Consider the following 14,117-nt stretch of genomic DNA (forward strand, 5'->3'; position numbering starts at 1 on the left):
TGTGTGACACTATTTTATGGATACAAATTCAATTAAGACAGATTTTCTTTAATACTAATTAATTCTGTAGTGTGCAGAGATGGAAACAGTGCTGTGTCCGTATTTTCTGGTGGACTGATGTTTGGCTCCTATGGTTATGTGATGCATTGCTTTGCCCACTATGTGCCCAAGATTTTTTGCATTTGGTAAGCTAGTACTACAGCAGAACTACATTCTTACTACAAAATGCAATTCACAAACCGTTAAGTGGAAATCCCCCCCTCTACTTCACCTATCTTCTCTGTGGGGGTATCAGTATGTCTAAATGTTCATCTAACTTTGATACTATGACATCCCTTTGCCATTTTCTTTCAGTGAATTTCTCCCGGTTTGTTTTAGGTTCAGTGAATATATATATATGAATCATGTGATCAAGGCAGGGATCTGCCGAAACGTGTCGTGACGATATGGCAAGCACAGAAATAAATATTTAAAAACTTGCACCAAATTTGGGTCTTCCTCGTCTTTTCGTCTTGTTGAAGGCGAGCCTTGCAGTATATATATATATATATATTACCTACTGGCGGTCGCCAGTAGGTATATATAGTTAGGATTTTTTCTCTATGGGATTTTTGAAAATTCTATGTCTAATAACTTTGGCGTTTGTGGACGGAATTGGCTGAAATTTTCAGGAAAATGGAACATTTTGTTTCTGAGCAGCCCCTGAAAATTTGGGGGGGGGTTCGTCAAGGGGGGGCCGAGAAAAAAGGGGGGTCCCAAAACGTGTTTTTAACATTGAGTTTTCCATAGGGCGGTTGGCCTCACTTTTAGCCCGAACGGCTGAATGGATTTGCACGAAACTTGGCAAAATTGTAGGGACTGGTAGCCCGATGTGCCTTTGCTAGGTCTCAATATATGTGCTCCAGTGGATTTTGAGAAATTAACGTTCAAAAAAAGATATATATCTGTAACAGCGGACCAGGCAGCGCTCCGGTTCGCGGACTTTACGCGTTACGGAGCTTTGTGAAGCGAAGCTGATTGGTTCTCCGGCGTCTGTAAACATTCCAAACAGTCCGTAGCGGCCGCCATCTTGTCTCTCGGTAGGATCGAGAGACAAGAGGAGGCCAAAGCGAAGGGGCAAATGACCATAAGGGGGCATAGTAGATCCTCCCTGACCCTCTAGGTTTGATGTGGAGGTTTTACAAGGGCCCCGACGGGCAAAAAAAAAAATAATAATAATAATCGAACGGCTGAATGGATTTGCACGAAACTTGGCAAAATTGTAGGGACTGGTAGCCCGATGTGCCTTTGCTAGGTCTCAATATATGTGCTCTAGTGGATTTTGAGAAATTAACGTTCAAAAAAAGATATATATCTGTAACAGCGCTCCGCTTCGCGTACTTTTCGCGTAACGGAGCTTTGCGAAGCTGATTGGTTCTCCGGCGTCTGTAAACATTCCAAACAGACCGTAGCGGCCGCCATCTTGTCTCTCGGTAGGATCGAGAGACAAGACGAGGCCAAAGCGAAGGGGCAAATGACCATAAGGGGGCATAGTAGATCCTCCCTGACCCCCTAGGTTTGATGTGGAGGTTTTAAAAGGGCCCCGCGGGGCAAAAAAAATAATAATAATAATAATCGAACGGCTGAATGGATTTGCACGAAACTTGGCAAAATTGTAGGGACTGGTAGCTCGATGTGCCTTTGCTAGGTCTCAATATATGTGCTTCAGTGGATTTTGAGAAATTAACGTTCAAAAAAAGATATATATCTGTAACAGCGCTCCGCTTCGCGGAGATAAAATTATCTCCCTATTACCTAGCTGTTGCTAACACCAGTTAGCGACCGCTAGTAGGAGATAGCGACCATCTTGGGCCCCACTTTGCATGTCAGTGATATTTATCACTAATGACATGCAAAGTGGGCATGCCAAGATGTTAGCGACTTGAAACAGTCGCTAACATCGCTATCTCCTATTACCAACTTTTGGAGATATTCGCGCTAAGCGCGAATATCTCCAAAAGCTACCACCTGCCCTGAGCAGTTCTTAGCCATGTTATCCAATGGGAGGTGGATAACATGGCTAAGAGCATTAGCTCGGTAATGCATGAATATCGCTGAGTTTTCAGCGATATTAATGCATTGCGGTCGTTTTTTATGGCATTTGCGATAAACCTTGATAATAGCAAGGTTTATCTGCGATAATTTCTGACGATGCTTAGCGGTAAAAAATTCGTTGCTAAGCATCGTTAGGGATAAATATCGCTTAACTTTGGTAATATGCCCCAACGTCTGTTAACGTTCGATTCGAAGGAAATCAGGAAGTGTTGAAAAACATTGTCTGCGCCATCTTGCCTTTTTTCAAATGCCACACTTTTGTCGTGCACGGCAGCCATCTTAGATGACTTGACCAGACCCACTCTCTGCACGCTGTCGATCCTTAGCATGGCTCCCCACCCTCGCAAGCATCTCCCCCAGGCACTGGTCACCCCCGCTCTCTGTCTTATGCATGGGTAATAAACCTCCCCCCATCTGCGCTGTTCTTCCCTGAGAATCACACCCTGTGCCCGCCCGACACCTCCCTTTCGCCCTATTCACTACCGCACCCTCTGACACTCCTTTTCCTCTGTGTCCGATTGTCCAGGCCGGTCCTAGGCTATCAGCTAGCCCTGCAGATGTAGTTTATGGCCCCAGCTGTAAAGAATCACCCCTCTTCAAAGGAGTTATAGTAGATCAAGGCCCACACTCGATGAGATCCGTCACAGCACACGCGTTCCTACTATCTGAAAACCATCCTGTATTGTGATTGGGGAGGGGACCGAGCCTGAAGCGGAAGATTCCAGGGATGACTCTTTGTACATCAAAGTTTTTACAATTATGTGTCACATTAAAAATATATAGCACTCCAACAAAGTAGTAAGATTATAAAACTTTAATAACTTATAAATATATACAACAAAACAAAAACAGTAAAAACATATAAACATTTTTAGGGAAAAACAACGAAGTAGCGGTCGGCTGTGCGAATAGTCCCAACGCAGCACAACGTCCAGATTTCTGGACGGCACCCAGGTGATGTTGCCTGGGTGCCGCACTGATTTCGGCATCCGGCGTGGGGCGTCGCGGGGGGTGGGTCATCAGTAGCAAACTGTTGTGCGAATAGTTCCAAGGCAGCAGAACGATGGCACCAAGGTGATGTCCAGTAAGTTGCCGCACTGGTTTTGGTATCCTACAATGCTGCTCCGAATAACGGCGTGGGGCGCCCCGGGGGGGGGGGGAGGCGGCGTGAACAGGCCTCTCCAGGTGGAGTCTCGTCTGTTGTAGTGGGGCGCCCCTTTACCGTTTCAGTTGCCATTCCGTCCGCTTTTGGTCCACTGTGTCAAAAGCCGCAATTCAGCTGAGTTGCGCCCACTCTTGCGGTGCAGCGATAGGCGGCTGCCACAGGACTCTCAAAATGGCGGCAGGCTCTTTTCTTTTTGGGCCTGGTCCACTGAAATGGCCCTGGGACACCTTGGAAATCGGACGACTGTCTGCTAGGTCTTGGACCCCATTCTCGAAAGCGTCCCCTCCGCCTTGAGGATTCAACAAAAGTTTTGGGGGCCCCCGACTCCTGCAGGCTTCTGGTGGGGAGCGGCTGCCATGATTGCTCGCGGAATGACCACGACGGAGCCACGAGATGGTGGTGCTTTCATGCTGACGCCAGCTTCAGTCTGAAACATCCAGAAACAAGGTGGGGCTTTCATCGTTTGGGAAAAAAAAAAGTTTTCATCCAATGAAAAGTGTTATTTTTAGGTCATATGATCAAGCCTTCCATCATTAGGAAACCAAAAGTAAAATGAACCAATGAAAAGTTTTATAAACAAGTCACATGACCTGTTATGCGGCATAGGGTATAAAATGCGGAGAAAATACGTTGGCACGTGAGGCGGCGTCAGTAGCGGACCGATGTGCGAATAGGCCGAAGGCAACACAACGCGCCAAGATCCGGATGGCACCGAGGTGGTGTCCAGCAAGTTGCAGCACTGGTGTGGCCATCCTACAATGCTGAAAGTCGGCGTGGGGCGCCCCGTTGGCCTGTGAGTTCGCGTCAGTAGCGGACAGATGTGCGAATAGGCCGAAGGCAGCACAACGCGCCAAGATCCGGATGGCACCGAGGTGGTGTCTAGTAAGTTGCCGCACTGGTGTGGCCATCCTACAATGTTGAAAGTCGGCGTGGGGCGCCCCGTTTTGGCACGTGAGGCGGCGTCAGTAGCGGACTGATGTGCCAATAGGCCGAAGGCAACACAACGCGCCAAGATCCGGATGGCACCGAGGTGGTGTCCAGCAAGTTGTAGCACTGGTGTGGCCATCCTACAATGCTGAAAGTCGGCGTGGGGCGCCCCGTTGGCCTGTGAGTTCGCGTCAGTAGCGGACCGATGTGCGAATAGGCCGAAGGCAGCACAACGCGCCAAGATCCGGATGGCACCGAGGTGGTGTCTAGTAAGTTGCCGCACTGGTGTGGCCATCCTACAATGTTGAAAGTCGGCGTGGGGCGCCCCGTTGGCCTGTGAGATGGCGTCAGTAGCGGACCGATGTGCGAATGGGGCCAAAGGCAGCGCAACAATATTTTCGGAATAGAAGACACCACAAGGCGCTGAGATGCCAACATCCGGATGGCACCGAGGTGGTGTCTAGCAAGTTGTGGCACTGGTGTGGCCATCCTACAATGGTAAAAGTCGGCGTGGGGCGCCCTGTTGGCCTGTGAGATGGTGTCAGTAGCGGACCGATGTGCGAATGGGGCCAAAGGCAGCGCAACAATATTTTCTGACTAGAAGACACCACAAGGCGCTGAGATGCCAAGATCCGGATGGCACCGAGGTGATTGTATACTGCTTGGGGGTATTTTTAGAGTTCAGATATCAGGGGCGCACTGCCTCAAATCTTACGTTAATGTGTGTAGTTCGAAATTGGTAGCTGTGTAGTGCGTTAAGAGCAGACGGAAAAACACCCTTAACCGTCTAACAAGTCAGAGACTCTACGATAATTATACAGCTGTGCTCTCGCAACTACAATAGAGTGTTACACAATTGATTACAATATACAAGTATCAATAATGAAATAGAAGCAGATTCTTTGGTGTGTTTCTTGTCCCAGCAGGGTGAAGATTTATTGTATCCAGACTTGAGGAATATCACAATATGCCGACACGTGTTTCGTCGTGTGCCGTTGAGTCAACACGACTCTTCAGGGCTTCAGACTCAACTCCTGGATGTGGGTTGAGAATAGTCTGGAAATTATGGTAATGTTTCACGTGGGTGAATTAGAGAGAGACACTAGGATTGTTTACATTCAAAACTGTTGGTAGGTAGTAGTGGAGTATCCAGTGGAGTTAGAAGCAAGATCGCGTTTTATCTGCTCTGTTTCACCTTTTTTGGGTGTGTCAGAGACTTCAGGGTTAAAGCGCTGAATAGCGGTGTGTTTCAGGTATTGACCGGGAGGGGATCCATCAAGTAGAAAACCTCAGAAAACGGGTACGTTTTCTCGATAGGCGGTATGCCGTAGTTTAGTATCCCTCCTCCGTTGGTTCCCGGTGGCCGTCTGTCGTGAACGGACCGACGGCCACCGGGAACCAACTACCTACCAACAGTTTTGAATGTAAACAATCAGTGATGTCATTTGAGATGTCATCAGTGATATCATCAGTGATGTCACTGACCATGTCATGAATGATGTAATATGTGACATCATCAGCAGTGGATTGCGGGTGCGCGATATAGAGTTAGTGCAACTAACTATATATGGAATTTCAATGGTTTTGTGTGGGTAAAATAAGGTTTTTTAAATGCTAATTCCTAACGATATATGGTCTATAACCTATGGTTTTTTCAGTGAATTTTCAAGGTTTTGTAAATGCTAATTCCTAACTATATATGGTCTATAACCTATGGTTTTTTCAGTGAATTTTCAAGGTTTTGTAAATGCTAATTCCTAACTATATATGGTCTATAACCTATGGTTTTTTCAGTGAATTTCAATGGTTTTTTAATAGCAAATATCATAAGCTGTCGAATGTCAAGTACGTGGTAAGTAAAAACATTTTCGTGCTTATGCACACTGATCTGCTTTGAATGCTGCCCCCCCCCCTCATTTCTATTAGGAGTACTCTCTCTTTGCAGATAGTGAAAGGTAGTTAACGCAGGCCTTTGCCCCCGTTGTAATACGTCGTGCCTGCTTCTCTCTCCATTTGATTGATTGTTATCCAAGCATTTACTGTTTTAGAATTGGTTCTCTTTGGTTCATTCTCTATTTACAAACAAACACAGAGTCGCAATACTCTGTTTAGTCTTTGCAGATAACGAAAAATCGTGTAAAAAAACAAAAGGAATCGAGCAAAATCAGTAGGCCACTAATGGGATCTCTTTTTGACCTCGCTAAAATAGAAACATTAAGAACAACCCCTCATGACAAATACGAAACTAGTGAGATGAACTGAACTCCACACCATGATGGCTGCAATACAGCTCGGCTCCGCCACCCACCCCGCCCAAAATAACGATAAAGAGCGGCTGCCATGATTGCTTGCGGAATGGCCACGACGGAGCTACGAAATGGTGGTGCTCTCATGCTAACGCCAGCTTCAGTCTGAAACATCCAGAAACACTGTAGACTACCAATTCGATCAGTTCCGGTAGCGCCCCAATGTAACCCGGTAGAGAAGAACTAGCCCTCCCCTCTTTGACTGATGGTTCTTGTTGCCTGTCCCTTCTGTTGTCATTTAACAGAACTATTTAGCCTGCTGAAAGGGGTTGTGTTCCGACCGCTGGTTGGTGGAGACATTTTGACTATATTCTGGACCTGCGTTGTCGCGTAATGCGTCATATGACGCGCCGCGTTAGCGCATCCGGAAGTCATCCGGGGCGCGACGCGCAGCGCGTAACGTAAGCATAACAGGTCATGTGACTTGTTAATAAAACTTTTCATTGGTTCATTTTACTTTTCTTATTCTAATGATGAAAGGCTTGGTCATATGACCTAAAAATTACGCTTTTTATTACTTCCGAACATTATTTTTTCTTAAATATATGTTATAATGTTCCAGGCTAATGTACTTTCCCGGAAAATTTACAACTGTCCTGCAAGTAAAATATATTCTTTTTTCGAGAAAAAGGGCGTTTCTTCGTCCCATGACGGAGCCGTTGAGCAAAAGAGGGTCGACCTGCTGTCTTAGTCGCCGATACGCCTGAATATGAGATTCTTATCGATCACTTTATGTTGCAGGAGTAGAAAACACAACAACCCTTGACCATTTATCTTTACTGCGTTCCTGCGTATTATACCTTTTACCCTTCATGTGATTGGTCTGCTTTATTTCACTTGCTTTTTAATGATTCTAAAACAGTGACTATTATTAAAAACTTTACCAATGTATATACTACTACCATGTTTTCTTTTAAAAACCTTTATTGTGAAAATTTCATTATACAAATACGAGCCTATAACCACGTGGGCCGGCCACGGAGCAAACTGTAATCGTATATGATGAGTAGACATTTACACTGTAGAGGAACGTAACGGGCGGGCCATTAGGTTGCAAGAACTAAGGTGTCTAACAGTTGCGGAATCGGTGGACGTACATTTTATAATTAAAATACGACAGGGCCAGTTACAATAAAATTATCTAGATATACATTTGCGGGCAAGTACCATGCGTGACGTTAATTCGAACTTTCAATAGTACAGTAATCAATAACACATCAGAACTTAATATCAATAGGGATGTCGAAATACTCAATCAATTCTCGTCCCCGCCCGCCATGTGCTTCAAAATTGCATACGTATCTCGTGATTTCAAGGTTCTGCAACCAGTACACAACAAGGAGTTACGAGTCCCATTTATTCCGGGGCCATTTTGGGCGAGGACGGGCAGGTCCAGGATATAGTCAAAATGTCTCTACCAACCATCGACTATGATGATGTTCATATGCTGTATTTATAGAGTAACACTCATCTGTCCACATGAAATTAATTTGCCACAATCTAAACATGTCATCTTAATCTTTGCAAAGTTCTTCTAAATATTTGGGACCGTTTCCCTTGCCTCTGATGCTGTCAGTGCCACTTCTTTGATGAATGTACTGGCAGTTCGGGGGTTCTCCTCCAAATCTCTCTTTTATGCAGCACTATAATTAATTGGTGCCACCTCTCCATATGACGATGCATGGTATAGTTACCATAACTATATATTTTTTCGGTTCCTCTGGAGAGTACATCGTGGCAGATGAAGCGTATAACGTACCGGGCATTTACCTTTTTTTGCATGTAGAGGAAAGGAAAAAAAAATCGAGCGTCCGAGTTCTAAGGTGTCCCAGGGCCATTTTAGTGGACCAGGCCCAAATCCAAAGAACAGGCCGCCATTTTGAGAGTCCTGTTGCAGCCGCCTGTCGCTGTAGCATCAAGAGCGGCCAAAACTCAGCTGAATGGCAACTGAAACGGTAAAGGGGCGCCCCACTACAGCAGACGAGCCTCCACCTAGGAAGGCCCGTTCACGCCGCCTCCCCCCCCCCTTCGGGTACCCCACGCCGTTATTCGGAGCAGTATTGTAGGATGGCCACACCAGTGCAGCAACTTGCTAGACACCACCTCGGTATTTACCATTCCATCTTGGAATGGTAAATACAATCACAAAATAGACAATAGCAAGCATTATTTACATATACTTTTCAGCTACCGTCTCGCGCTGTTGTTTTAAACATTTGACACTAATTAGGCCGTGTATCGGCCTTGACTCTCGCTGTCATTTCTTCTTGTATTTCTATGTTTACGGGGTGTTTTCCTGATTGGGCCAGGCTTGGAAACTGCTAAATTATTCGTCACAAATTGACGGGTATGGTTTTTATCCATGCCAGAAAAGGATAGATGCCTTGTAATCTTGCCGTGGATCGGCAATTGCAGCACAAACGGCTGCATTGTCAGTTGCACTGGTCTGGTCCCATTCATGACTCACCCCTCCTCCAACCAATTAAAATTCACACTTTTAAACAGACATTTACGAACCCACCACCCACAGCAACACCAATTATTTCATAATCCTGTACAATCTCAATTCATCACAGTTACTAGGTCATATATAGTTTCCTTTGTTGATCAATAACTCATCCTAGATGAGTTGCCATCTCTTCCCCCATGTTTAAGCCTCCAGGTGCCTTAGTTTCAAGATCAATGATGTAACGTGACTCAAGTCATCTGAGAGTTAAAAGCCTGTTTCCACCTCTTGCATTTTCTGGGACGCAGTCCAAACAGAAAAATCTCAATAGATCCCTATTGCTGTTGTGTTTAATTGCAAAATGGCGGGCAACAGGATAGGAAAAATCCTTGTTCATGATGGCTCTCATGTGTTCTAATACTCTGAGTTTTACGGGATTGATCGTGCTGCCAACATACCTCAGTTGGCAGGGACACATGAGGCAATATACAGCGTGGTCTGTCAGACATGTCATAAACTTATTAATCTTCCTTCCATTATGACATCCTCTTACTTGATAGGAAAGTGTACGTTTGCTAAAGGCACAGGCTTTGCACTTTCCACATGGAAAGAAACCCTTTGCATCTCTTAATGTGCCCTTGGTATTTCGTACAGGTTCCAAATGGCTATGTACCATAACATCTTTTAAGGATCTGGCTTTTCTAAAAGTCAGCTGTGGGGTTAAAGGTATATCTGGCCCCACTATATGGTCAGTTTTTAGAATATGCCAGTGCTTAGTCATAATTGCTCTGAGTTTCGCAGAATCTGCCGAATAGGTAGTGACCATACGAAATTTCCCATCAGCAGTAGATCTTTTTTTCTTTGTAAACAAAGAGTTACGTGGCAATTCCTTGACACGGTTAAGAGTGTTAAGTAAAAGATTTAGTTTGTAACCTCTCTCAACAAATCTGTCTATACTGTCAGAGACCGCTAGGTTGAAGTCTTCCTCATGGGTACAATTCCTTTTTAATCTAAGGAATTCCCCATAGGGGATACTGTTGATCAATTTGCGGGGGTGGCTGCTGGTTGCAAACAGAACACTGTTGCCCGCAGTAGGCTTGCGGTAAAGGGAAGTTGAAATTTTTCCATCCTTCACGGTCACCTGCAAGTCCAAATAATTGACTCGAGTTTCACTAATGTCCCCAGAAAATTTGAGATTGCAGACATTTTGATTTAGCAAATCGACATAAATCTTGAGTTCATTGATAGACCCATTCCATATTAGGAACAGGTCATCAATGTACCTGTACCATTTCACCACTTTGTTGGTCCATGTGGCATTAGCTGGTCCCCAGGCTTCCTGCTCCTCCCACCAGCCCACGAATACATTTGCGTAGCTGGGGGCGAAGCAGGAACCCATCGCAGTACCTGACTGCTGCCTATATAGAGTCTCCTGGAAAAGAAAAATGTTATTGTGTAAGCAAAAGCTAACCAGTTCTAATAACATTTCATTATGCATTGCATATTTTAATGACTTTTTTCTCAGGAAATAATCTATGGCTTGAAGTCCCTGTCTATGCTCGATGCATGTGTACAAGCTTGTTATGTCGAGCGTTGCCATCACATAGGTAGATTGCCATGTCACAATTTCAATCTTTTCTATGAAGTCCGTCGTATCTCGTATATAAGACTTCAAACCCAGAACGAACTCGAACAGATAATGGTCCAAAAATTTGGAGAGGTTTTCTGTCAGTCCACCAATGGAGGAAATGATTGGCCTCATGGACCAACAAAGTGGTGAAATGGCACAGGTACATTGATGACCTGTTCCTAATATGGAATGGGTCTATCAATGAACTCAAGATTTATGTCGAATTGCTAAATCAAAATGTCTGCAATCTCAAATTTTCTGGGGACATTAGTGAAACTCGAGTCAATTATTTGGACTTGCAGGTGACCGTGAAGGATGGAAAAATTTCAACTTCCCTTTACCGCAAGCCTACTGCGGGCAACAGTGTTCTGTTTGCAACCAGCAGCCACCCCCGCAAATTGATCAACAGTATCCCCTATGGGGAATTCCTTAGATTAAAAAGGAATTGTACCCATGAGGAAGACTTCAACCTAGCGGTCTCTGACAGTATAGACAGATTTGTTGAGAGAGGTTACAAACTAAATCTTTTACTTAACACTCTTAACCGTGTCAAGGAATTGCCACGTAACTCTTTGTTTACAAAGAAAAAAAGATCTACTGCTGATGGGAAATTTCGTATGGTCACTACCTATTCGGCAGATTCTGCGAAACTCAGAGCAATTATGACTAAGCACTGGCATATTCTAAAAACTGACCATATAGTGGGGCCAGATATACCTTTAACCCCACAGCTGACTTTTAGAAAAGCCAGATCCTTAAAAGATGTTATGGTACATAGCCATTTGGAACCTGTACGAAATACCAAGGGCACATTAAGAGATGCAAAGGGTTTCTTTCCATGTGGAAAGTGCAAAGCCTGTGCCTTTAGCAAACGTACACTTTCCTATCAAGTAAGAGGATGTCATAATGGAAGGAAGATTAATAAGTTTATGACATGTCTGACAGACCACGCTGTATATTGCCTCATGTGTCCCTGCCAACTGAGGTATGTTGGCAGCACGATCAATCCCGTAAAACTCAGAGTATTAGAACACATGAGAGCCATCATGAACAAGGATTTTTCCTATCCTGTTGCCCGCCATTTTGCAATTAAACACAACAGCAATAGGGATCTATTGAGATTTTTCTGTTTGGACTGCGTCCCAGAAAATGCAAGAGGTGGAAACAGGCTTTTAACTCTCAGACGACTTGAGTCACGTTACATCATTGATCTTGAAACTAAGGCACCTGGAGGCTTAAACATGGGGGAAGAGATGGCAACTCATCTAGGATGAGTTATTGATCAACAAAGGAAACTATATATGACCTAGTAACTGTGATGAATTGAGATTGTACAGGATTATGAAATAATTGGTGTTGCTGTGGGTGGTGGGTTCGTAAATGTCTGTTTAAAAGTGTGAATTTTAATTGGTTGGAGGAGGGGTGAGTCATGAATGGGACCAGACCAGTGCAACTGACAATGCAGCCGTTTGTGCTGCAATTGCCGATCCACGGCAAGATTACAAGGCATCTATCCTTTTCTGGCATGGATAAAAACCATACCCGTCAATTTGTGACGAATAATTTAGCAGTTTCCAAGCCTGGCCCAATCAGGAAAACACCCCGTAAACATAGAAATACAAGAAGAAATGACAGCGAGAGTCAAGGCCGATACACGGCCTAATTAGTGTCAAATGTTTAAAACAACAGAGCGAGACGGTAGCTGAAAAGTATATGTAAATAATGCTTGCTATTGTCTATTTTGTGATTGTATTTACCATTCCAAGATGGCGCTGCCGCTTTGAGTAACATGTTGAGTCCGTTGTTCATTTCAATGACCAATTGTGGTTTTTTTAAAAATGGCGCTGCGTAGTACACAAAGTTGAACCACTGATGAAGGGACGCTGTCCCGAAACGCGCTTGCTTAAGAAATAATAAAAAACTTCTGCTGCATCTTTTTGAGCCCGGGAGTGCTGTTTTCTGAAGTTTCCCAACCCGGCTGGGTATGGGAACAAAGTTTGGAGCCTGTATTTAACAACGCGGTACACCGCCGCGTTTAGACGGCACCCGACACCAAGAGTGACCCACGGTTTCGGTGTTCTTGGAGCCTTTATATATATATATATATATATATTTAAAAAAATTACATATATATCCATATATATTTATTTATATAATTCAACTCATAAAATGTTTAAGATACTTGAATTTGTTTAGAATAATTTAATTAATTTAAATGTATTTTATACATTTCAGTTGTATTTTTTTCTTATTATAATATTACATGATATGTAAATTTAACCTTTGGACTTAACGTGGGATTTTTATTAAAACAATACTAACATATCTAGAAGATTCAAATATCTAATTCAAAACTAAGTTAAACGTTTGTAGTAATTCTTATTTTAATTACACTATGTACCCCGTTTCAAATAGGCTGACACTGATAAACTGAAAAGTGAGCCTCTTTTGCTGCTCATGAACAGAGAGAATGTATTTATTATTTGTAAGCAACAAGCCATGCCGAACAGACAACAGAAATACACCGTTTTGTTCAAAACTAAAATTATGTTGCTATACTGATGAGATTTTTCTCACTATATGTTGATATCTGGAATGAAATTGCATAGTACCTATTTCAGACAAATACACTGTGAATCTTATGGAACCATTGTAATTATTTTATATCTGATGCCCAGTAGGCATACACTTTTTGCAATCTTGCACATTGTGAACAGGAGATGTGCAGAAGTGTCTGTGAAGGGCTAACGCTTGTTTACAAGGTGATGGGGAGGGTCGCTCTTCACCATGGAATATGCATGGATCAACAGTCCTTTGACACATATTTTTGCATTTACTTTCATTTAGAGGTGCAAGTAACGAGGCATGTGAAACCTTACAGTGAAGCCGCCCTAACCTAGCAGCGACCTGCCACCACGTTTTTAGGGTGATTAGTCCTCCCTTTATTGGCATATTCCAGCCCCTCCAGAAAGTTGTATTACTCTGGCATTGAGTATAACATTGTATGTCAATTGGTTGACAACATGTTTCAGGCCAGTACACTACAGAAATGTATATTAGTGGAGGCTGTTGTGAAGGGTTGTTGGGACATTCTTATATAACCAGACCTCTAAGAAGTGAATGTTATTCTTCTCAGGACAAAGACAGACGTGAATCCAACACCCGAAGACAAGTCTGCCACAGTGAAGTATTCAGATGAAGCACCTTCCTCTTCATCCGCACCCTTTGAATATGATGACGACATCCTTCCACCACATCTCCTGCTCCCAGATAGCATAAGCCAGCTTGAAGAGTTTGGACGGCAAAAGAAATGGCACAAAAAGGACCACAAGCACCATCGCCAAAGGCAGTTCAATGATCTGTGGGTCCGGATTGAGGACAGGTGGGTTACCTACAACATTTATGTCTTATGCTACAAGCTCCTGTAAAGGTTCTAACAGAACATAACATGACTTTGATTAAATCACAGATATTAGGTATTAATGATATATAGTGTATCATGAAATCCAGACCATGAACAACCCACACTTCATTTGAAACAAAATATTA

At 43.7% G+C, this 14,117-nt stretch overlaps 1 protein-coding gene across 1 annotated transcript in view; it reads left to right on the plus strand.

Annotated features, from left to right (window-relative positions):
* TRABD2B (TraB domain containing 2B) overlaps positions 1–14,117 on the plus strand; it is a 628,641-nt gene that overhangs the window by 584,271 nt on the left and 30,253 nt on the right. The window contains exon 6 of the mRNA XM_078673472.1: positions 13,705–13,950. Within this exon, the coding sequence (XP_078529598.1) occupies positions 13,705–13,950 (246 nt within the window). The remainder of the gene's footprint in view (positions 1–13,704; positions 13,951–14,117) is intronic.

Source organism: Lissotriton helveticus, chromosome 1_2 (genome assembly GCF_964261635.1).
Source record: "Lissotriton helveticus chromosome 1_2, aLisHel1.1, whole genome shotgun sequence".
Lineage (NCBI taxonomy): Eukaryota > Metazoa > Chordata > Amphibia > Caudata > Salamandridae > Lissotriton > Lissotriton helveticus.